The sequence below is a fragment of the Balaenoptera acutorostrata genome, chromosome 3 (assembly GCF_949987535.1).
Source record: "Balaenoptera acutorostrata chromosome 3, mBalAcu1.1, whole genome shotgun sequence".
NCBI classification, from domain to species: Eukaryota; Metazoa; Chordata; class Mammalia; order Artiodactyla; family Balaenopteridae; genus Balaenoptera; species Balaenoptera acutorostrata.
Window position 1 is genome coordinate 101766296 of NC_080066.1, and position 24955 is coordinate 101791250.

A 24955-nucleotide genomic window follows, 5' to 3' on the forward strand; every position below is an offset into this window, starting at 1 on the left:
GTTTCTTAGAAACACCCACACAGTCCAACAATTTTACCCCCAGATATTTATCCAAGAGCAATAAAAACATATTTACACAAAAATATTTATACATGAATATTCATTGCAGCTTTATTCAAAATAGCCCTAAACTAGATACAACCCAAATTCCATGAACAAGGGAATGAATAAACAAATTGTAGTATATTCGTTCAGTGGAATACTATTCACCAGTAGAAAGGTATGAACTTCTAATTTATGATTCCATTTTTATGGAATTCTAGAACTGGCAACAAAATAATCTATAGTGACAGAAAGCTGATGAGTGGTTGCCTGGGGCTGGGGGATACAGATTTGATGACAAAAGGGACTGAGGTAATGGAAATTTTGATTGTGGTAGTGGTTATTTGGGAGTATATATTGTCAAAATTTATCAAATTGTACATTTAAAATGTTGCTGGGCGTCAAATTGGGATATCAGGTATATAATTAGCTGAACAACAGTCCCTGCTTTCATGGAGCTGAGTAGTCTAGTAGGGTGAAGATTGTTAATTCCACAAATATAATAGTTACTTAGGTGTCTGCAGAGTTAAAGATGAGTGCTGTAAATGTGAATAACATAGGGACATAGCCTAATCTGGTTACCATGGTTTATTTCATAGTGTTCATTAACTTGTTTTTTCAATTCCAAGTATATAGTCATGTTCTTTTGGGATTGATTATTTTAAGGGTAAGATTTTTATTTCTAGCACTTTATTTAAATGATCTCTCTAGAGTTTTTGCTTTTGAAAATATACCATATTCCCCCTTTTTTTTTGCCTCAGGTGACAACCGTTGACAGATTTCAAGGTCAACAGAATGATTATATTCTTCTTTCTCTAGTACGAACCAGGGCAGTGGGCCATCTGAGGTATGTAAGGAAACATTTTCATAATAGTGTTGAACTTTACTGTATGCTTTAATTTTGAGCTTCTGTGGCTAAGTAGTTTTAAATTTTATGTTGAAAGTGTAATTAATTGTTATGGCAACTTTTGGTGCTTTTTGTTGGACTGTAGCAGTATCATATTCTTTGTATAGTTAGTTAATCATTGCCATTGCTTCTGAATTTTTTGAATCTTAAATGTTTTAGTAATTTTAACTTTTTTACTCTTCAGGAACAGTCAGAGATAGCATTTAATCATAATATATATATATATGTATGTATGTATGTATCTCCTATGTCTGTTTGAAACTTAATGTCAGAAATTAAAGGAGGTAAAGTGGTAAAAAGTCTAAGAGTAAACTTTTCATTGCACAGGATTTCTCACTTTTCCCTACACAGTCTTTTAGCTTCAGTGTTAGGATAAAGGAACCATTTGTTCTCCCAGGATTAAGAATTGTCAAAACAAACAGTAATATATTTTTATCATTTATTGTGATGTATTTATGTGCTGGAGATTTATGGGAATAATGTCTCCTTGTTAAAAAGCAGCCATTTAGTTTTATATAAACCTTCATCTCATATGACTTACTAGCAAAACTATAAGGAGAGTTCATTTTATTATTTTATTTGATGGATATAAAAAGAAATTTCTGCAAGCTCTCATAATGTTGTCATTAAGTCAAGATCTATTTGGTGCTTAACCCAGAGTGATCAGGTTCCATTAGACCAATAACTTTTATGTAAGAGTAAACAATGATGTAATGTTTCAAGAAATTGTTTCAATACTATAGCATTCTAAAATGCAGTGTGTTTTTACTTAAGTGTCAAACATGTTTTGGAGACTAACTTTTCTAAAAAGCGGTTCCATTTCCACGTTGAAATTTATAGCTGCTGCTGCATAGGGTATCATTATGATTTACATAATTAAAATCTCTTACCCAAACTCACAGTAAGAATACGTGAATACTGCTTCCTCCCCTTCCCACCTTTTTTCTTACTCTGTAGTGCTTTTGTCTTTTTCACATTCCCATGACTTTATTTCTATGCTGTTTTTTACCTGACTTCTGGAAACTTAAAAAAAATGAAGAGAAAGATGATGATAATAAAATGCTTATAAATGAAGGCTTAAAAAGGAACCTGATTTCATTGTTGTCTTACATATCTAAATTTTCTTTATCCAGATAAATTAGTCTTCCTTGTATTTGCCAACTTCCCTTTTGGAAGTCTAGCTTCTTCTTTGGGGGTTGCTGGTGATGGTGGTAGTGTTGTTAAAGCATAGAGGGGAGAAAGTCAATTGACCTATGATTTACGATTCAACTATCCAGGTAGGTTAGGTATCTTAGCTAGAATTTTATCAAACTCCTCATAGAATTTTTTGGTTTGTAGATACAATCTTTCATATCTTTCTTTTTCTAGGAAGTAGTAAAATATTTTGTTTTTCAAGTTTCAAGAGACCAAGGAAACCTACTTTCTTCCATATTTCTCTTTAATAATAGCTTTATTGGGATATAATTCACATACCATACAATTCACCTATTTTAAGTGTACAGTTCAATGATTTTTAGTGTATTCATAGTTATGCAGCTATCTTCACGATTTTAGAACATTTTTATCACCCCATCACGATTTTAGAACATTTTTATCACCCTATACCTGTCAGCAGTTATTCCCCTCCCCCGTCCCCTAAGCCCTTGGCAACCACTATTCTACTATATGTCTATAGCTTTGCCTATTCTGGACACTTCATATAAATGAAATCACTTAGCATAATGTGTTCAAGATTCATCCATGTTGTAGCATGTGTCAGTACTTCATTACTTTTAATTGCTAAATAATATTTCATTATTTTCTGTGTGAATTTTTTACTTTTTATTTATCCATTCATCAGTTGGTGGACACTTGGGTTGTTTCTACTTTTTGGCTATTAGGACTAATGCTGTTGTGAACATTCATGTACAATTTTTGTGTGGAAGTATGTTTTCCTTTCTCTTGGGTGTAGACCTTGGAGTGGAATTGCTGGGTCATATAGTAACTCTATGTTTAACCCTTTAAGAAACTGCTAAGCCGTTTTCCCAAGTGCCTGACTTTCTTCTTTTACCCACATCTTTTTTTTCATCCAGGATAGACTAATCAGGTGATTGTTTAGGAGCCAGGCTATTCAGCGTCCAGCGTCCGTTCCAGAGACCTGTTTTAGGACACTGTGGAGCTGTTTAGAAGCTAGAATAGTGAGACATTTCTGGTTCCTTTTCCAACATTCGTTGTTCTTGTCCCTACTGACTTGAATAGCCCAGCTACAAATAGAAATGCTTGTGACTTGTTCAGAGCAAAGCAGTGGAACTGTAACTTTCCTGTGTTGTCTCCTTGTAGGGGCTCTATCAGAGTGACGGCTTGTTCTTTAACAGTGCTGTTTCTGTCCAGCCGTCTTCTGGGGACTATGAAAGAAGTTGGTAGTTCTCATTGCCCTGGTTTCAAGATACAGCTCCAAGGAACCCTGGCTTTTCATGCTGCCACCCTTTACTCTTTTTGCCTGGTGGTTTGTTATGTTTATAGTGTTTGGTCATTCATTTAACAGACGTTCCCAGATCCCCCTATTATTTGGCAATGCGATGGGTTCTTGATATATAGTCGTAAATCTAACGTTCGTTATCTCTGTCCCCATGGAGCTTAGAAACCAGTGGAGGAGACATTAAACATGTCCTTGGAAAATACCTACATTTGATTCTGCAGAAGATTTTAGTCTAACTCTCCTCATGTACAGCGGAGATCGAGCTTAGTAGAGCCACTTAACTGGCCTACAGTACTAAGGACTGGAGGGAAAAGTTCCTCAGAGGAACAGGTTCATTGTCACTGCTCTGCCTAGAGATAGAGCCTTCTGGATGAGAAAGGGAGAACCGAATATCATAATACAGGGATTACCATGAAAACAACGGCTTAGGTCACCTCCTTCCACCATGCCCTCCCCACCTTTTTCCCTGACAACATTGTTTTAACAGTGTTTTTATTAAGTTTATAATACTTAGGTGAGAACTCATGCTAAGTATTTCCAGCATTGTACATCCAGTTACTAGTTTTGGAACCACCCACCTATAGCGTGACCCCTCGGGCTTCTAAGGGATGTGGAGGAAGTAAAAACAATTTGGCCTGCAGTGGCCTAGAAGGTGACATTTCCTTCGTGAATCCAGGGTGTCACAAATGTAGAAATTCCTCAAAGCTACTGAAAATGGGTATGCTTTCTCCTCATACCTAAATGAACTTCTCTTAGTTTGGGTTGCTGGGAGGCGGGCATACCCCCTCAACATAACTGCTATTATATATGATGTTGCGCAGTCCCTCCTGATAAGGGAAACTAGATGCTTATCAAGGCCATAAAACACAATAGAAAATGAGGCTGAATTAGAGGTATTCCCCAAATATCTTGCATTATGCAGAGACAAAGAAAAGCCATTTGATAAATATTCCAATTCCCGATTCTCTGTCTGGTTATTATATGATCTTTGTTACATTTGATCTCTGTAACACTCTTTAACACTTTCTTTCAGGAGTTAGGGATGACTGTACCAGATTTTATTATTATTCATGAAAGTCTTCTCTTTTGTAGAATACTCGCAAATTTAAATAGCCGTCTAAGAGCATCTCAAGAAAACAAGCTGTCCTCTGTATTTGAAACCAAAACTATATTTTCTTACTAAAACACATTCTAACTAATAGTGAAGTGAAATTAAACTTACATAGCCACTCTTTTATAATTTTTTTTTCTTTTTACACACAGCCACTCTTCTGTAATTTTTTTTTTTTCTTTTTTACATGGTCCTTGTTGGTTATCTGTTTTAAATATAGCAGTGTGTACATGTCAATCCCAAACTCCCAGTCTAGCCTTCCCCACCCCACTTCCCCTCTGGTAACCATAAGTTCATTCTCTGTTTCTGTTTTGTAAATAAGTTCATTTGATTCAAGTAAATTCAGATAAAGTTTTAAGAACATATTCTTTCTGAAAGATAAAGAAAACTGCCATTGTACATCAGCTACATGTATAGCTGGATCATGCATTTTGGCATTTTTGTTACTGTTTATGTGAACACTGAGACCTATTATAGTCCAGCCATTGGGCGTAGGTACTAGAGTAAATGCGTGAATAAGAGATGGTATTATTATATCATTCGTCATACTGTATTTCTGTTTGTATTTGTAATTATTATTATAAAGAAGTATAAAACAGTATGATAAGAGTTATCTAGGAAGTAAAATTTGACCCATTAACCGTGACAGAGCGTGGGAATTTGGTAGGTGAAATGGAGCAAGGGCTGGTTTGAATTGACTCAATGGTGGTGATACAGTAAATTGGTAACTGACAACCGAACTATATCGTAATACTAGTATAGCAACTTAAACCTTTTTAATCAGTCATTGGTTATTTTGTGATTCTCCCCACCCTCTCCCCGCAAAAAAAAACATAGAAGTTGGTAATAAAGCATTAACTTCTTACTTGGTTAACTAGTTACATAGCATTGATTAACTTAATGTTTATTCTGTTAAGTTTTTAAGAAGCTTAACTCTTTATTGCCACAGCTTAACAGGAATGTTTACTGGAATATGTTTTAAAAATAAAAGGCTGCATAAATATGTTACTAATCTTGATATGTTTTAATTCATTTTGTTTGTTTCTCAAAGGGATGTCCGTCGCTTAGTGGTGGCCATGTCTAGAGCCAGACTTGGACTTTATATCTTCGCCAGAGTATCCCTCTTCCAAAACTGTTTTGAACTAACTCCAGCTTTCAGCCAGCTCACAGCCCGCCCACTTCATTTGCATATAATTCCAACAGAACCTTTCCCAACCAGTAGGAAGGTAAGACCACAGGTGACCACGTTAGCAAAGAGCATCATCACATAAATCATCTGAACGCTGGTTTAGAGTGCTGCTTATGCTAAGGAACTGAATTAAGATTTTCTATGTAAAAATAATGACACCAGCTAACATTTACTGAGTACTCACCACATATCAGGCAACTTCTCTGATCCAATTTCCAGCATATGGAAAATGGGGTTAATAAGAAAACCTATTGAACAGGTTACCAATAGGAAATAAAATAATGTATGTCAAAGCTAATAGCCTGATACATGGTGGGTACTCAATAAATGTTACATTACATACGTTATCTTATTTCATCTCAGTAACAGCCCTGTTCAGTAGGTTTTCTTATTAACCTCACTTTCCATATGTTGGAAACTGTGGATCCAAGAAGTTAAGTAGTTAAGCCACACATCTGAGTAGATGGAGAGTCCAAGATTTTAAAACCCAGGCAGCCTGACTCCAGAGTCCATGTTAATCATCATCATACTATACTGCCTCTCTTCAGCTTTGTAAGGAGAACTTAGCTAATTACTTGATAACAGAGTAATAACTGCTTTAGCTCTTGGAGAACCCTCAAGAAGCTTGCATTCTGGGGGAAGGTGTCAGGGAACAGCACAAACACTTAACTCAGAGAAGTGCCACTCTCTCCTCATCCCTGCTACCCATCTCCTATCTCCCCTTCTTTCTTCGCTTTCCCACCCTCAGCTCCCAGAGGTAACATTATCTCTTCAGTTTCTGGCTTAGCCTTACTACGTTTGCACAAAGGAGCAGGTAACTGTTTATTTTCTTACCTTGTTTTCTTTCTTACATGAAGGTCAGCATACTATAGACTTTTGGGCTTTGTGTTTTTAATTTAATGAAATGTCTTGGAGGTCCATTGAATTTTAAATAAAACTGTCTTAAATGTTCACAGTATATTTCTTTTCCCCACCTCTCTTTTTTTTATTTTTTAAAAAATTTAAAAAAATTTTTTTATTTTTTCATTTTTTGGCCGCACTGTGTGGCTTGCAGGATCTTAGTTCCCTGACCAGGGATTGAACCCAGGCCCTTGGCAATGAGAGCATGGAGTCCTAGCCACTGGACTGCCAGGGTATTCCCCCCACCCCTCTTTTAAAAGAAAACATAAAGTTAAATTCTGTGTGTTTGTTTTGTAATAATGTTAAGAACTTTTTTAAAATTGTTTTTTCCTTTAAATAAGAGAAATGCTGCTGTGGAGGAATAAAAGGGAAAGGATGGAACGATACGATGGGGTGGGGCCATGTGCAGCCTTGAGTGTCAGGCTCTGAGGTCTGTACACAGTCCTATAGCTATGAGGTTCTCAGTCTTTTGTGGAGTGATTATTAAACAGGCACATTGCTGATGAGAGGTCTGGGGCAGAGGCTAGGTATCTTCAGGTTTAACATACTCTCCAGGTGCTTCCTAGCCAAGGGCTGCAGACACACCTGGAGGCAATACCAAGGAACAGAAGGTTTGGAAAGCGGTGCTCTAGGCAGTACCATGGACTCAAGCCCTGGGGGCTGAGGGCTGGGAACATCTCCCCATCCTCTGCTCAGGAGACAGTGTGAGGGGCGAGGAGGACTGAGCAGCCCTGAATCTCAGGAGAGGCTGCTCCCAGCAAAGCCGCCAGATAATATGCAAATACAAACAAACAGAAAGACTTCCATGCTTTAAAGGCAATATTCCATAGTTGTAACAGCATGGCAGTCTTTGCACACAGAAGTTGTGACCGTTACAGAAAGTGACCACCGTCCAAAGAACACCTGCTTATGTGCAATACCACCGTCCTGCTTAATTCTGAGAAATGCTATTTAATGTACTAAATATTTCTAACTTTATGTGCTTTAAATAATTTGTCACTTTAAGGTAAAATCCTTTTTCTTGATATGTTTTTTACCTCTATGATTTTCTGAATTGTACAGTAAAAAAGAATAAGACTTTATAAAAATTTTACAATTGACTTTAAATAGGAAAGTTCTTAATCTTTATTCTCAGATGGTTTAGAAGAAGTGCAGATTTTCTGTTTTCTTCATTTGCTTTACCACTTTACCTACACCGATAGAGTGGTGTTTCTCAGATTGTTGTCAGAAGCTACTGCATCAGAATCACCTCGTTCTCCCTCAGACCTACTGAATCGAAATCACTGGGGGCTACAGCCCAGGCCTCTGTTATTTAACACTTTCCCCACATGGTTCTGATGGATACTACAAAGTTTACACCTTAGACTACTATTTGCCAACATTTTTGACCGTACGCTTTATTATTAAGAAAAAAAAATCTTGCAGGACTTCCCTGGCGGTCCAGTGGTTAGGACTTCACGCTTCCACAGCAGAGGGCATAGGTTTGATCCCTGGTTGGGGAACTAAGATCCCACAAGCAGCATGGCATGGCCGAAAAAAGAAAACTGGCAAATATTAACCCTCATGACTAACAGTCTATATATTAAGTAATAATAAATGATAGCTTCTTATTTTTTTAGGAAAGCATAAATGGGAAGAATAATTTTAATATTTTCTTTGTGAATAGCCTTGACAGTTGCCTTTGGAGCATATGTGGTATTGGAGACCACTACTTTAGACCATGTTGATTTTTTTTTTTCTATTCAAATGATTGCTTATTTCTTATGAATTCTTCTACATTAGTTAGTAGACCAAAACTCATGTTTTACTTACCAACTTGAAATTATATTAAAAGCTACTGACTCTTAGCTCTCTCCTCATGTCTACCTTTTCTAAATTTAAATTGAATCACTTCTCTTCATGAAATCCTTATTCGACTGTAACGCTTACATCTTAATGTCCTCTTACTGTTGTTATTTCCTCCAAACCCTAATAGTCAAGTAGTGTTCATACATCAGATGGAGACATGGGCTTCTGTTGAAGTGTTAGCTTTCAGTGTCTTTCACTCTATACTTAACTTTCTTTTTCTTTTTTTTTAAATTTATTTTATTGATGTATAGTTGATTTACAATGCTGCGTTAGTTTCTGATGTACAGGAAAGTGATTGAGTTATACAAATATACACTCTTTTTCATACTCTTTTCCATTATGGTTTATCACAGGATATTGAATATAGCTCCCTGTGCTATACAGTAGGATCTTGTTGTTTATCCATTCTATATATAATAGTTTGCATCTGCTAATCCCAAACTCCCAATCCATACCTCCCTTACCCACCCCCTCCTTGGCAACCACAAGTCTGTTCTCTATGTCTCTGAGTCTGTTTCTGTCTCGTAGATAAGTTCATTTGTGTCATATTTTAGATTCCACATATAAGTGATTATACTTAACTTTCTTTTTGCCGTCTTCTAGAATGGAGAGAGACCATCTCATGAAGTACAGATAATAAAGAATATGCCCCAGATGGCAAACTTTGTATACAACATGTATATGCATTTGATACAGACCACACATCATTATCATCAGGTAAGTTTTCTCAAAATTGACTCTTATTTTTCTTGCTGTAGAATCTTCTCTGTTGCCGAATAAATCTTTAACGTACTTGATTCCTTGCGGGAAACCAGCTAAACCAAAGTAGATTACTATTCATGTAACATCCATATTTTAAAAACATCTTTTGTAGATATAATTTGGCATACAATAAACTCCACATATCTAAAGTATACAATTTGATATGTTCTGATATTTGTATATATCCATGAAACCATCACCGTAATCAAGATGATGAACATGTCCATTATCCCCAAAAGTTTTCCATGTACACCTTGATAATCCCTCTCATCCCACACCAGTTCCTTTTCCACCTTCTCCAGGAAACCAAGGATCTACTTTATGTCACAATAGATTAGTCTCCATTTTTTAGACATTTATGTAAATAGACTCATACAGCATGTACTCTTTTTTCCTACTTTTTTTCAGCATTATTTTGATATTCATTTATGTTTCAGAATGTATCAGTAGTCCTTTTCCTTTTATTGCTGAATAAGTAATCCATTGTACAGATTACCAAGTTTACCCATTCATCCACTGATGGACATTTGGGTTGTTTCCAATTTTGGCTACTACAAATAAAGCTACTATGAACGTTCTCCTACAAGTCTTTGTACTTTCTCTTGGGTAAATTTCTAGGAGTGGAATGGTTGGATAGTATGGTAAGTATGTATTCAACTTCTTTTAAGAAACTGCCCACCTGTCTTACAAAGTGGTTGTACCATTTTATATTCCCACCAGCAATGTATGAGAGCTCACACACACTTACTACATTTGGTCTTTTTTTTTTTTTTTAACAATGGTTTCATGAGCAGTGATGGGGGGGCCTCTGTGTTTTGTTTTGTTTTTTATTTATTTATTTTTATTTATTTATGGCTGTGTTGGGTCTTCGTTTCTGTGCGAGGGCTTTCTCCAGTTGTGGCAAGTGGGGGCCACTCTTCATCACGCTGCGCGGGCCTCTCACTATCGCGGCCTCTCTTGTTGCGGAGTAAAGGCTCCAGACGCACAGGCTCAGTAATTGTGGCTCACGGGCCCAGTTGCTCCGGGGCATGTGGGATCTTGCCAGACCAGGGCTCGAACCCGTGTGCCCTGCATTGGCAGGCAGATTCTCAACCACTGCGCCACCAGGGAAGCCCTGGTCTTTTTATTTTAGCATTCCAGTAGGTGTGTAATGGTCTCGTTGTGGTTTTGATTGGCACTTCTCTAATAACAATTGATGTTGACCATCTTTTCATGTGGTTATTTACCATCTGCATATCTTTGAGGATGTGTCTGTTTAGGCCTCTCACTCACTTTTTCGGGTTGTATTATTATTGAGTTTTGAGAGTTTTAAAATTTATTCTGACTACAAGTTCCTCATCAGATGTTTGTTTTACGAATATTTTCTCCTAATCTGTGACTTGTTTTTTTCATTTTTAAGTGTCTTTCAAAAAACAACAGTTTTAAAATTTGACAAAGTCCCAGTGTATCAAGTTGTTCCTTTGTGATTCATGCTTTCTATGTTCTAAAAGAACTTAGCCTGACCCAAAATTCAAGTTTTTTTTTTTTTCTAATGTTTTCTTCTGGAAGTTTTATAGTTTAATTTGCTATTTAGAGGTATGGTACATTGTGGGTTAATTTTTTTTTTATATGGTGCAAGGTAAGGTTGCATTTTACTCATTTGCGTGTGGATATCCAGTTGTTTCAGCACCATTTCCTGAAAAGGCTATTTTTTTCCCTCTGTTGACTTGCCTTGTCTTTTTTTTTTTTTTTTTTTTTGAGATTAAAAAAGCAGTTTTTCAAAATGAGATATAATTGACATATAATTTTATATTAGCTTCAGGTGTATAAAATAATGATTCACTATTTCTATATATTGCAAAACAATCACCACAATAAATCTGATTAACATCCTTCACCACACAGAGTTACACATTTTTTTTTCTTATGTTGAGAACTTTTAGGATCTCACCTTGTTGTCTTAGTAGAAAAATCAATTGGCCATGTATGTGAGAGTCTACTTCTGGGCTTTCTGTTCTGTTTTGTTGATCTTTGCATCTTTCCTTTTTGCCTTTACTACACTACCTTTATTAGAGTTTCTTTATCGTAAATCTTGAAATTAGATAATGTGAGTCCTTCAGTTTTGTTATTTTTCAAAATGGTTTTGGCTGTTCTCGTTCCTTTGCTTTTATGTATAAATTTTAGAATCAGCTTGTCTGTTTCAACCCCCAGAAAAAGCATGTTGAGGTTTTGATTAGGATTTTGGAGTATTACTGCTTAGGATCAATTTGGGGAAATTAACATCTTAACAATATTGAGTCTTTCCATGAATATGATATCTCTCTCCACTTCTTTAGGTCTTCTTTGAATTCTCTCCTCAGTGTTTGACAGTTTTCAGCATACAGGCTTTATACATATGTTGTTAGTTTTATTGCTAAGTATTCATATTTTGTGCTGCCATTGTGACTACTACTTTAAAACTTTTTCAGTTTCCAACAAGAGAAACAGTTCCTGAAGAGAGCAGCCCAACTTTAGCTCCAGACTGCCATGGGGTAAAAGGGAAGCCAGGCATATAGAGCTGCTCCAGTGTCCTGGTTAAGTGGGACAGAAGCCTTGTGCCCTGCTGCTCTCTCCCTGCCATGGCCTTGTCTCAAGGCTTGGTTCCTTCTCACCCCTCACAGGGCTTCTTGATTGAAGTTGGTCCTTTCTTGGTTGGTGTGGCAGTCAGTCCTAATCAGCCACTGTTTTTCCAGAGTGTTACAATAAATTCCTTTGCTAAAAAATTTAATAGCTTTTGATATTGTTTTTCTCCCTGAGGATGTAATATATGATCTCATCATTATTATCTGATATCTATGCAGGCATATTCCATGGAGTCAGTAAAACTTAGGCCATTATCATCAGAGTTGTTACATCTGTAATAGAAAATGGCCAGCAGTGTTTTGGAGAATTCTAGAGTGACAGTATCAATTAGGAAGATAATGTTAATGGGAGAGCTTAACTTTATAAGCCAATGTCTTTTTATTTGGATTCACTGATGTCTTCTCTCTCTCTCTCTCTTTCTTTTTTTTTTTTTCTTTAGACTTTATTACAGCTACCACCTGCTATGGTAGAAGAAGGTGAAGAAGTTCAGAGTCAGGAAACAGAATTGGAAACAGAAGAAGAGGCCACGCCTGCTCAAGTTGACATTGTACCTAGTCTAACAGATGCCAGCTCCAGTCAAGAAACCTCAGCCTCTCAGACTGAGACCATCCCCAATCACACAGGAGCCAGTTCCAGTTCAGAGGCCATCCCTACTGTATCCGAGATCACTGCTACTGTGGCAGAACCTGTAGCTGTACCAGTGGAGAATAACACCCCTCAAGATGCCACATCTGCCCCCAGAGAAACCAAGTAGCCAATCTGTAGCCCTTCTTAGGGAGGACATTTCATTTATAAAGTCTAGGTAAAGTTACCTTTTGTATTTTACATATGCTTCTGCCATTTTAATGGCACTAATTAATATTCAGTCCTTATTTTTGTTAGCTGATCTCAATGTTTGTCTTCTTGTATATATGAAAAAAGAATGTGTGTGAACAACTCCAATTTTATTTGTTCAGTCAGAAGAGTAAATAACCATTCCTTTGATATTTTGATTATTAAATAACTATATCTGTAATCATACCTACATTAAAAGAATTTTCTACAGAGTAATAGTTCACATTTTTAGTGAACTTCTCTAAAGAAAAGGACAAAATATACTGGAATTAACTACAAATTACCTCAAGCAAGTGTCCAAATTGGGGAGGAAATCATTTCTTCTACCATAATGTAAGATGCTCAAGTCATGTTTCTTTCTGTCCCTCCTTTCTTTGCTGTCTTCCTTGATGGAAAGGCATCAACACCATAGGATATAAGTTGCTCCGATCCATTAAAGAAGACATGCATTTCCTTCCCCCAAATCTCAGAATGTGTAAAATCACCTAGAATGTCTCTTTATTTTGGGGGCCACTCCAGGCCTAATGAATCAGAATCTCAGGGTTAGAGCCTAGGAACCTGCATGTTTATTTTTGCAGGTGCTACACAATTAATGTTTGAGTTGCTGGCCGAATGATATCAGATAAGGCTGGTGAGGCTGGGCCAAGATTTGTCATTCATCTAAGCAAGAAGGATCTGGCAGATCCATTTGGGCAGGAACAAAGGTCCAGGGTCTGGGCAGTGAAAATCAGTGAACTTAATTAATTCCTGTATTCAGGATGGATTTCTTCCAATGCAGAGCTTCTGAGTTTTCTGCCCTGTTTAGTTCTCTTGATAGATAACCAGCCATAAGGAGACCTTAAGGTAAAACGTGCTCCAGATTTGAGAAGGCATCTGTACTAGGACCTTGCTACTCAGGTATGGCTTGCAAATCAGTAGCATCAGTGTTGCATTGAAATTTGTAAGAAATGCAAAAGTTTGGGCTCTACCCCACATTTGTTAAATCTCAATCTGCATTACAGCAAAGTCCCCAGGTGATTCATATGCACTTGGTAGTTTTAGAAGCGCTGTACTGAGATTACTGTGCTGTCCTCACATGAATGAGAGGTAGAATGGTGATCCTATGATGGTAGAGTTTACAGTGAGTATGACTGTTTTCTGACAATGGACCTCTGCTTATAAGGTCCCTGGGCATGGTGACCAGAGAAGAGATGAATATGTGTATGTGGGGAGGGTGAACTTGCCCACTAGTTCTCTTCCCCATTCCCACATCTGCTAGAGTGGCTAAGGGGAGCATTTCCCCAAATCTAGTGCATCTACCTTTAGGCTTGACCGTGTCCAACGAACTTTTGAAGAATTAAGCAAGAATTGCACACTGCCAGAGACAAGACCAGTGCTTCTCATCTTGATATTTTGAAGCAATGATGAATTCATAAGGAAATTAAACCCAGAAAGTCAAGTCAGTGATATTTTTGAGTGACTAATGTTTGCTTAAGTTTACCAGTCTGTGGTGGGTATAATTTAGACTCCTGTCTTACAGTGCTTCTTGCAGCATCAACAATTGTGTTGGGTGGGGAAGGGGAAGATGAAAGTGATGGGATAATAAGGGGAGTGAAATGCCAAGGAAACGAACGTAGGAAACCTAGGTCTGTTTGTTATCAGAGTTAGGATGGAGCCAAATGGTCTGCTACATAATTTCTCTGAGTATAAGAATTTGAAAGCAGGTGTTATGGGCATCTGTATGAGGACTTGCACTCAGAATTATTTTCATTTGTGAATATATAGTATCAGGCTAAGCAAGAGGGAAAGAAGCTTTACCATATTACTGTCTTTCCTGGAAAAGATTGATTTTTCCCTCTACCCTTTAGAGGAAATGAATCATGATACCTGCAACCAAAGTAAGCAAAACTGCTGTGCTGCTTTCTCCTTAAATAAACCATTTTCCTAACACTGTATATCACTCTGTCTAGCTGGGTGACTGAACTTTTTTCTCTGCTGCTTGATTTTCTATCACACTAAAAAGAAAATTTTAACTGGAAGATGAATAATTCCTTTGCCTTTGTCAAATTAAGAAAGGGATGATGAAAGTGGGACTTGCATTATTTTAAATTGTTTATTCACTGGAAAGGCCAGTGAACTGCAGTTGACTATAGAATTGTGGTATTTTTAAAGGAACTTAAGAGATCTTTTCTAATCTTAGATAATGAGGAAACTGAATCAGATGGTCTTAACCAGGGTGGCAACTGTGGGAGACTGGGGTAGAATCCAATCTATAGTCCAGGGCAGTTTTGTGCCTTTTTTTTTTTTTTTTTTTTTTAAATCAACCACACATGAGTAATTGCTTCATAAATTCAAAATTTTTCTATTTAATTTGGGATTACTACAGACACAGTTATTCTAGCCAGGTGACCATTTCAGATTAGTGTTCCCATTGCTCTCCATCCTGCTTTTCATATTTGAATATGTCATGATTTTGGAGTTTATTTTTAAAAGCAAACCAGAAAGACGCATGCCAAGAGAAAGAGCATGAAATGAAGCAATTCAAGTATTTAGACTTTTTTTCACAAAACGCTGAGTTAAGAAAGTACATTACCAGCAGTTGAGAATAAATAGCTCTATTGATTTGGGCAAATGAATGAGAAGATCTAAATATTATCAGGTCTCTTGAAGTTAGTGCGATGATAAAAGTTGATATTTTGCTAGATACTGAGAGAAATGGTATAAATGGGCCATTTGTGCTCCTATAAAAAATGAAGTTTTTATGATCAGGGGACAACATGATATTGTAAAACAGACTTTGGACTCATCCAGACCTGACTCAAATTTTACGTAATTTGCTCATCAGCATTTGGTTTGACCTTGACAAGTGTTATAACCTCTCTAAGTCCCAGTTTTGTCTACAAAATGGGGGAAAGATCTGTTTGTTTGTTAATGGGGTAATGTTTATGAAAACATCTGGCACCCTGGGTGCTCGGTAAATACCAGTCCCACCCTCTCCATTTTCCCCCAAATCTTTGAGACAGTGTAGGATATTGCCAGCCAGTCCTCTGACTTGAGTGCGTAGCTATGCCCCTATCCAGGGAGCATGGAGGAGGATTAAGAAGGGAACACATGGTGGCAGTTGACTTTTGAAGATCAAGGGTCAAATTTACTGATTGGAAACCTTGAAATCAGCCCATGGCAGCATTGAGGATGGTCTCTGCCGAAATTAAAATTTCTAGCAGAACAGCCTACCCAGATGGAGATAGTAGGTACCATTGTGCTTGGGATATATTGATAACATCAATTCCGTATCCTGTACTTCCCCACCCCAAGATCATCTATATTATTGCACTTACTTAGCTTGAATGTGCTTTTTCCTTTTTATCTTGCAGTCACTCACATGGTATTTTAGAGATGTTTCTTCAATTAAAATAAGATAAAAAAGATTTTTTAAAAAACGCTGACCCTTTTGCATGCACCAGAAGAGCAGTTAAAAACAAGCAGTGCCTTGCTTCCTGTGAAAAATGCTTGGCAGTAGCCTTTGTAATTATGAAGCAATCATGTTAATAGATGTTTAAGAATAATACAACTGGAGCTGTACAGAGCCAAGGATGGAAATGAGCACATGAGACCATTTTTTCTTTATCCATTGCTATTCTTCAGTGCCCGAGAAGGGGTTTTAATTCAGCGGTAGCCAGAAGCTTTGGACACTTTTTTTCTTCATAGGGACAATCCTGAGCTCAGTCCCCTGGAACATGACTCAGAATGCAGCACGGTTACAGCTGACTGCCAGCTTTATTGCCAGCTCTACCTTTTGGCTTACACTTACTTCGTTAGCTACTTAAACTTTTGCACTTACATATAAAAGATGGCTAATCCCAGTATTTCTCAACATATGTTACAAAACCACCCATCTTCAAAAATACTTTGAAAAACATGTTCCATGGTCAAATAAGTTTGAGGAACACAATTAATTATCATTCCCCATTTGCAGAATAACAATGCATTGTTAGCTAATTAAAGGTTCTTTCCTGCAGGAAAAAATCATGTTAACTTTGTTTAATCTAGCATTTGATTATCCCAAGCTTATTTGACCATAGAACTCTTTCTTTCTTTTTCTTTTTCTTTTTTTTAAAAATAAGACATTCTAGAGAACTAGTTCCTCAGAACAGTTTGGGAGCCAATATTTTTACATTAGTAAATGAACTTTGATTCCCCCTTAGAAAATTAAGGGGATAAGAATATACCAGCCCCAATATGCTACTTTGTCATAAGGATTATTTTGAGCTGAAGGCAGTTGAGAAACAGCAGATACAGGAAGTATTCTCTGTCCTTGTGCTTCTGCCTAAAAGCAGGGCATAAATTTCCCTTTGTAAAGATGACATAAATTTCCATTTGTAAAGGTGTCCCCTCTCTCCTGTACCAGGAAGAAGACACCAACCCTTATCACCGGACACAGAGATGATGCTATGAAATGAGTCTGCATAAACAAACCTTACTAAAATGACCCTTATCTTCCATTAATTTCCCCGAGTATTTACTTTCCCACAATTTACCACCCCTAAAAGCCCAAACTCCCCCCCTTTTTTTTTTTGCCTATTTACTTCTCCATAATTTATTGTCCTTTGTTAAAATGGTATATAAGCTTCAAAGCCTAACAGCTTCGGGGGGGAATTTTTACTTTTCTGTGTAGGCCCCTGGAAGTAAAGTTAAAAACATCAATTAAATTTGCATGCTGTTTCTCCTATTAATTTGTCTTTTGACAGTTTAATTCACAGACCCCAGGTACAGACCTAAGAAGGTAAAGTCTTCCCTCCCCTACAAAAATAAGACTTTAATACATCGTTTTTCCGTAAGTAACCAGAGGCTAAAGTAACACAGCTGAAGAAGAATGTAGAGGTGAAGTGATTTGGACAGAATGTCATATTATAGTGTAATTTGTTGAGTGTCACATGGTATTAATAGCAACATCCTGAAAATACAAATGAATACAAGTTTGATCAATGTACCATGACATTTGTTCGTGTGAGCCTTCTAAGAAAAGGTCACTGAGCATTCTCTGTTTACATTTTAATTTGAGAGTCCAGGATTTCACACTAACCTTTTCTCATTTCTTACTGTGCAGTAAAAGAACAGTCCATGTTTCCAGTGTGTCTTGTTTTCTCAGTTCTCTAAATGTTTGTTTTCTTTAAAAGTCTGTTTCAAAAAGGGAAAAGATTTAGTATGGTAAATAGGGGTGGACAAGAAATAATAGAAGAAAATTTAGGCAAATATGAAGAAAATTTCCTTAAAGAAGAATGTAAGATAAAGGACCCCAAAAGTTACCTTGCATAGGACATGTTGAATTCTCTCTTGGTTGATCTCCAGAGATAATGGTCCCCACCATCCTCTTTCTCTCTATCTTTGACTTACATCATACATTTACCCAACACTCTTCTTGCAGTAAATCTAAGTGCAAGAACCTCAATGGTAGCTGCTTCTCCTTGGGAGATACCTTGTTTAATATAAATGGCTCTTTTGAGAAACATTTTATTGCCCTTTTTAAAAAAGTCAAGAGTTCTTGATAGGAAGTGGTCATATAAAATATTATCTTTTTCTACTCTTATTCATTGGTTCATTTTGAGGGGAGTTTTCTTCTGGTTTTTAGTTCAGTTATTTACAATAAATGTGGTTACTGTATTATGGTATTTTCATTACCCCTTTTCTTCTAGTAGCACTTTCCAGTGCTGATTTCTTCTAATCCCAGACTTCCCCAAGAATAGTAGTGGAACAAGAATAGAGCTAGTTAATTTGCATTTTATTTTGCTGGTTGACTACTTTTCACAGAAGTGAATTGAATTAAAAATAGTAAAAAGTTGAAAGATGTCTTTGAAACTATCTAATTCTTGTGCATTCATAGACTGAGTACCTACTGTATGTCAGGCAACAATGCCATAGTTCATAGGTGAGAACACTGAGGCATTGGGTGGTTTGCCTAGGAGACTATGGTTAGTTGAACTGGGACCAGAACCACCATCTGACATTCAGGCAAATCCCTTACCTTGCTGTTCTTTAAACTTATTTGCTTGAAACAAATCAAAGTAGAAGGAGCCACACTTAATATTTCACAGATGAGCAAGGCAAGCCTACTAAAGAATTCCTCTCAGGCTTAGAATACCAGAGAGGAGACCGGGTTGCCAAAATCAGGATAGGAAATAAGAGGTCTATGAAAAAATATGCTTTAATGTTACAGTGTTTATACTTAACAGGTGAAAGCCAAATTAATACTTGTTTTGGATTGAAAAAGGTATGAGAAACATATAATGGGGAGAGGCTATAGTAAGTAGTATTTAAGTGCCAAAATGCAAATTATCCTAAAGCTGTTTTAGTTTTAGACCAAGTCAGAACAGGTTAAATAACAACCGTTTTAAAAGAATGTAATATATGATAAGGGAAAAGTTAGAATTTACCAAGACCTGCACTTTAAATTACCATTATAGGCAAACCTCAGAGATATTGTGGGTTCATTCCAGACCACTGCAACAAATTGAATATCACAATAAAGAGAGTCACACTAATTTTTTCAGTTTCCCGGTGCATATAAAAGTTATTTTTATACTATACTGTAGCCTATTAAGTATGCTAAATAGTATTATGTCTAAAAAAGCATACATACCTTAATTTAAAAATACTTCATTGCAAAAAAAAAAATGCTGGGCTTCCCTGGTGGCGCAGTGGTTGAGAATCTGCCTGCTAGTGCAGGGGACACGGGTTTGAGCCCTGGTCTGGGAGGATCCCACATGCCGCGGAGCAGCTGGGCCCGTGAGCCACAACTACTGAGCCTGCGCGTCTGGAGCCTGTGCTCCGCAACAAGAGAGGCCACGATAGTGAGAGGCCCACGCACCGCAATGAAGAGTGGCCCCCGCTTGCCGCAACTAGAGAAAGCCCTAGCACAGAAACGAAGACCCAACATAGCAGTCAATCAATCAATAAATCTTAAAAAAAAAAAAAAAGCTAACCGTCATCTGAGCCTTCAACAAGTTATAATCTTCTTGCAGTAATAACACACAGGATCACTGCTCACAGATCACCGTAATAAATATAACAATAATGAAAAAGTTTGAAATATTGTAAGAATTACCAAAGTGTGACACAGAGACTCAAAGTGAGTAAATGCCAATGGGGAAATGGCGCTGATAGACTTAACTTGACACAAGGTTGCTTCAAACCTTCAATGCATTAAAAACATAGTATCTACAAAACGCAGTAAAGTGAAGTGCAATAAAATGAGGAATGCCTGGTTCAGCCTTCCAGTTTAACTCTACCTGCCGCACACCCAACGTTAGCACGTTTGGGAGCTGAAAAGAACATCTGTGTGAGCTCAAGTTCCCAGGAGCGAACGTCTGTTTCTAAAACAACTCAAAGCAAGATGCTCTTACGCAATTACGGAAATCAGTTGTGGTTTTTTAGAGGTGGCCATTGCAACTCTTGGTCTAGTTGGGCTCACTAAATGAATGGGCTCATCTGAGCAAGTAGAGAATGTGTTTCCTCTGCAGAAATACAGTCGTAGCTTTGGTGAAAAGACTCATGAATGTCAACTGTCATTGACACTTGAGAAATTAAATTGGTAAGTGGTTCTCTTAAATTGACATGGTACTATGAATATTGGGCATGGGTAGTTTGGCCTGCTTTTGAGCTACATAAAAGTGGAATCATACAAAATGTGCTTTTTTTGGTCTGCCTTCTCAAATAGATCGTAATGACATGAGGTAGGGATCAAGATTAACTGAGCACTATTTATTAGATCGTTCTTTCCCTCAACACACTATACTGTAATCTTTGTCATAAATCAAGTAATTGTATATGTGTGGGTCTGTTTCTGGAATTGTTTCATTGGTATATTTTTCTTTTCTTGTGCCAACATTTAACTGTTTTAATTACTGTAGCTTTACATTAAACCTTGACATCTGGTTGTGTATTCTCCCTTAGCTATATTCTTCAAGATATTGGCCACTCTTAATCTGTGTATACACTTTAGAATCATCCTGTCAATTCTAAAAAAAAGCAAAAAAAGACTTGCTTGGATTTTTATTGGGATTGTATTGATTCTATAGATCAATTTGGAGGAAAATTGATGTCTTTATCATTTAGGAATATGGTGTTTTTTTCCATTTACTTAAGCCTTCTTTAATCTCAATGTTTTGTAGTTTTCTAGATAAAGGTTTTGGCCGTCTTTTGTTAAATTTATTCGTATTTGATTTTTTATGCTACTATAAATGGTACTTTTAAAACTACATTTTATTATGTTTTGTCATTATTTGTTACTGGTATATAGAAATACAGTATCTTTCTTGTATGTTGCCCTGGTATGTAGCGATCTTGTTGAATTCACTTATTATAGTATGACAATAGATTATTTTGGGTTATCTACATACATAATTATGTCATATGTGAATAATGGTAGTTTTATTTCTTCTTCTTTGATCATTATACTTCTTATTTCCTTTTTAATCTTTGTGCCTTTTACTTCCCTTTTCTGCTTATTGGCTTATTGAAGACCTCCAGTACAGTGTTGAATGGAGGCAATCAAAATGAGTATCTTTGTTTCCTCCCAATCTTAGGGACAAAGCTTTTAATATTTCACCTATTGCTATATAGGTCTTTGTGACACCCTGTACCAGATTTTGAGAGTTTCCATCTATGCCTAGTTTGCCAAGTGTTGTTGTTGTCATTGTTTTTAACATGAATGGATGTTGAAATCTCACAAATACTTTTTCAATGTATCCTCAACATGATTATATGCTTTTTCTCCTTTATTCTGTTAATGTGGTGAATTGCATTGGTTTATTTTTCAACCTTTTTTTTTTCTTTTTTAATTTAGTTTTGGCTGTGTTGGGTCTTCGTTGCTGCACGTGGGCTTTCTCTAGTTGTGGCGAGGGGGGGCTGCTCTTTGTTGTGGTGCGCGGGCTTCTCATCATGGTGGCTTCTCTTGTTGCAAAGCACGGGCTCTAGGCACGCGGGCTTCAGTAGATGTGGCACACGGGCTCAGCAGTTGTGGCTCACGGGCTCTAGAGAGCAGGCTCAGTAGTTGTGGCGCACGTGGTTAGTTGCTCCGCGGCATGTGGGATCTTCCCAGACCAGGGCTCGAACCTGTGTCCCCTGCATTGGCAGGCAGATTCTTAACCACCAGGGAAGTCCCTTGGTTTATTTTTCTATTTATTTATTTTTTCTTCTCGTCATGGGCCAAAATTGCTACTCTTCACATGCCGAATAACTTTTTAGTTGAATACTGGAAATTAAAAAGGCTGTGTTGTTGAATGTTTGGATTTTGTTGTCTTCCTTTAAAGACTGTTGAAGTCTATTTTAGCAGGCAGTGACTTGTGGGTATTAGTTGACCTTTTTGATGTTTGTTTTTAAGCTTTGTTACACAGGTGTAGAGTACTTTACTCTAGGACTAGTTTAGCTCTGTCACTAAATTGTGACCTTTCTGTGGTCACTGCCCCAGGTGTTCAATGAGGTGTCTCTACTCGAGCTGGTAGAAATTTAAACCTTGATTTTCATGTGAGCTCTGGGAAATGTTTAGCTTATAGCTCCCAGGTGTTGTTATTCGATTGACTTCATGGAGTTTCACACTGTGCATGTATAGATTAGTATTCAGCCAAAGACTTGAGGGGACCCCTCTTCAGACTTCTGGAGTTCTTCCTATGCATAACTCTCTCCTTTCATAGACTCTGCCCCCAAATTCCACCCAGCTCAGCCTCCTCACGTTTTAGTTCCTAAAGTTGATGAGACTGCTGGGCTTCTACTTAGGTTCTCCTTCCCTGTGCTGCTGTTTGGAAATTACCTCTCGGCAAAAAGCCAAGGCAATCACAGGGCTCACCTTGTTTTGTTTTGTTTCCTTTCTTTCAGGGATCAAAGACCTTTGCTGCCTGTTGTTCAACGTCTGAAAATAGTTGCTTCGTATATTTTGTCCAGTTTTCTAGTTGATTATAGTGGGATGATGAGTTACTATTTCATGAGCAGAAGCAGAGGTTCTCACATTGATTGGTTTTTCAAATATTAAAGTGACCTCATATTCCTAATAATTTTAAAATAATTGCTGTATTAAGTTACTAATATTTTTATTAGGATTCTTGCATCTGTGAGAATTATAGAGATTGGTCTATAATTATTAAGATGATGATATTACTTTTATCAGATTGGGTATCAAAATTATGCTGACCTCATATATTGAGTTGAAAGTATTCTCTCCTTCTTCTTTTACCGGAAGAGATTTTGAAAAAGTGGTGTTATTTCTTTTTTTAGCATTTGGAACAATTTACCAGTGAAGTCATCTAAGCCTGGAGATTTTTTTGTGAGGTTTTAAATTTCAGATTTAATTTATTTAATGGTATAAGACTATTCTGTTTCTTGTTGGTTTTGGTAAGTTGTGTTTTTATAGGAATTCTCCATTTAAGCTGAATTTTAAAATTTATATGGGCAAAAGTAATGTATAATAACTTTTCAGCACAGCTTTAGCTATATCGCGCACATCCCATATCATGTTTTCATTAACATCCAGTTCAAGATGTTTCCTAATTTCCATTGGGACTTTTTCAAACACATTTTTTCATTTTCTTTGAAAATGTTTTGGAACTTAATAGAGGTGGTGGTTACACAAACTTGTGAATGCACTAAATACCACTTAATTGTTCTCTTTAAAATGGTTAACTTTATGTTATGTGAATTTCACCTCAATTTAAAAAAAAAAAACAAAAATGCCTTTTAAGAAGTGGGTTTCTTAATTTCCAGGCATTTGGGCATCTTTCTTATCTTTTTGTTATTAACTTCTAGCTTTGTTCCACCATGGTCAGAGAACATACTCTGTATGATGAAAATCCCTTGAAATTTGTCAGGACTTTTATGGTACATGTTTCACATGCACTTGAAAAGATTGTGTATTCTGTAGAAGTTAGGTACCATCATATGTATATACACACACGTATAAATTAGTGTTAATAAATTGTTAATTATTTTGTTCAAATCCCTTATATTCTCACTTTTTTTTTTGTCTGCTTGTTCTATCAGTTACTGAGAGAGGTGTGTTTTTAAAAAACATCTGAGTGTGTTATAGGCTTATTTCTTCTTTTAGTTCTATCAAGTTTTGCTTTGTGTATTTTGAGACCATGTTATTAAAAGCATACAAACATAGAATTATTATACCTTCTTGATGGATGGATTTTTTTCAATTATTTAGAAATGTCTCTCTTTAAGTCTAGATATGCTTCTTGCCTTAAAGACTACCCTGTCTAACATTAATATAGCTATACCAGCTTTCATTTGGTTGCTTTTTTCATGGCATATTTTTTCCATTCTCCTACTTAAACTTTCCAGGTCCTTATGTTTAGGGTTTTCCTGTTGTAAGTAACATATTCTTAGGTTTAGGATTTGACTTTACCTATTTGTAAGTAATAAGTTGACGACACAAGGCTTCTGGGTGAGAAGCGAAAGACTGCAGCACTCACACAACAGCAAGCAGCATGGGCCTCAGCATGTTTGTTTGCAACAGTTCCTCTTGCACCCCAAGTCCCACAGAGGTGACGTGGAGGGCCCTAACGCGTCCCTGCATAGTCATGGGTTGCGTTATAGGAAAGGAGCACTGGGGAATCCCCCACTTTTACCGTAAGCAGCAAGCAAACCTGTTTGTTGTCCCCGAGGGAGGCGTGTCCTCACCCCTCAAGGTTTCTTGCTGCAAACTCAGCCCTCTTGGGAAATGACCTGAGTGAAGAGCTGCCTTGTATTTTTTTTTTTAATTTTTATTTATTTATGGCTGTGTTGGATCTTCGTTTCTGTGCGAGGGCTTTCTCTAGTTGCGGCAAGTGGGGGCCACTCTTCGTTGCGGTGCGCGGGCCTCTCACTATCGCGGCCTCTCTTGTTGCGGAGCACAGACTCCAGATGCGCAGGCTCAGCAATTGTGGCTCACGGGCCTAGTTGCTCCGCGGCATGTGGGATCTTCCCAGACCAGGACTTGAACCCGTATTCCCTGCATTGGCAGGCAGACTCTCAACCACTGCGCCACCAGGGAAGCCCTGCCTTGTATTCTTGACACACCCACCAAGAGCGTGTTGGGATACTCTGAACTTATTTATTTCTCCTTGTAATTCTGTCAATTTTTGTTTGATGTATTTTGAGACTATTTTATTAAAAATATACATATTTAGAATCATCATACCTTCCTGATCAGCAGACTTTTTTATCATGAAGAATGTCCCTCTTTAACTCTAGTAATGCTTCTTGCCTTAAAGTCTACCTTCCCGTATATTAATTTTAACTACACCAAGTTTTCCTTGGGTTAGATTTTTCATGCTGTATCTTTTTCCATCC

At 37.2% G+C, this 24955-nt stretch overlaps 1 protein-coding gene across 5 annotated transcripts in view; it reads left to right on the plus strand.

Moving 5' to 3' along the window:
* AQR (aquarius intron-binding spliceosomal factor) overlaps positions 1-23204 on the plus strand; it is a 111712-nt gene extending 88508 nt beyond the window's left edge. Inside the window, exons 32-37 of one of the 5 annotated variants that reach the window (XR_009007500.1) lie at positions 804-889; positions 5570-5744; positions 9059-9172; positions 12258-12620; positions 13458-13549; positions 22502-23204. Coding sequence is in view for 3 of the 5 variants with exons in the window: in XM_007180442.2 (XP_007180504.1) it covers positions 804-889; positions 5570-5744; positions 9059-9172; positions 12258-12572 (690 nt within the window). In the remaining 2 variants the exon portion in view is untranslated. Of the gene's footprint in view, positions 1-803; positions 890-5569; positions 5745-9058; positions 9173-12257; positions 14667-22501 lie in introns of those variants that run through there. The other 4 variants (XR_009007499.1, XM_007180442.2, XM_007180441.2 and 1 more) reach the window with 4 other exon arrangements.
* Positions 23205-24955: the final 1751 nt, after the last annotated feature.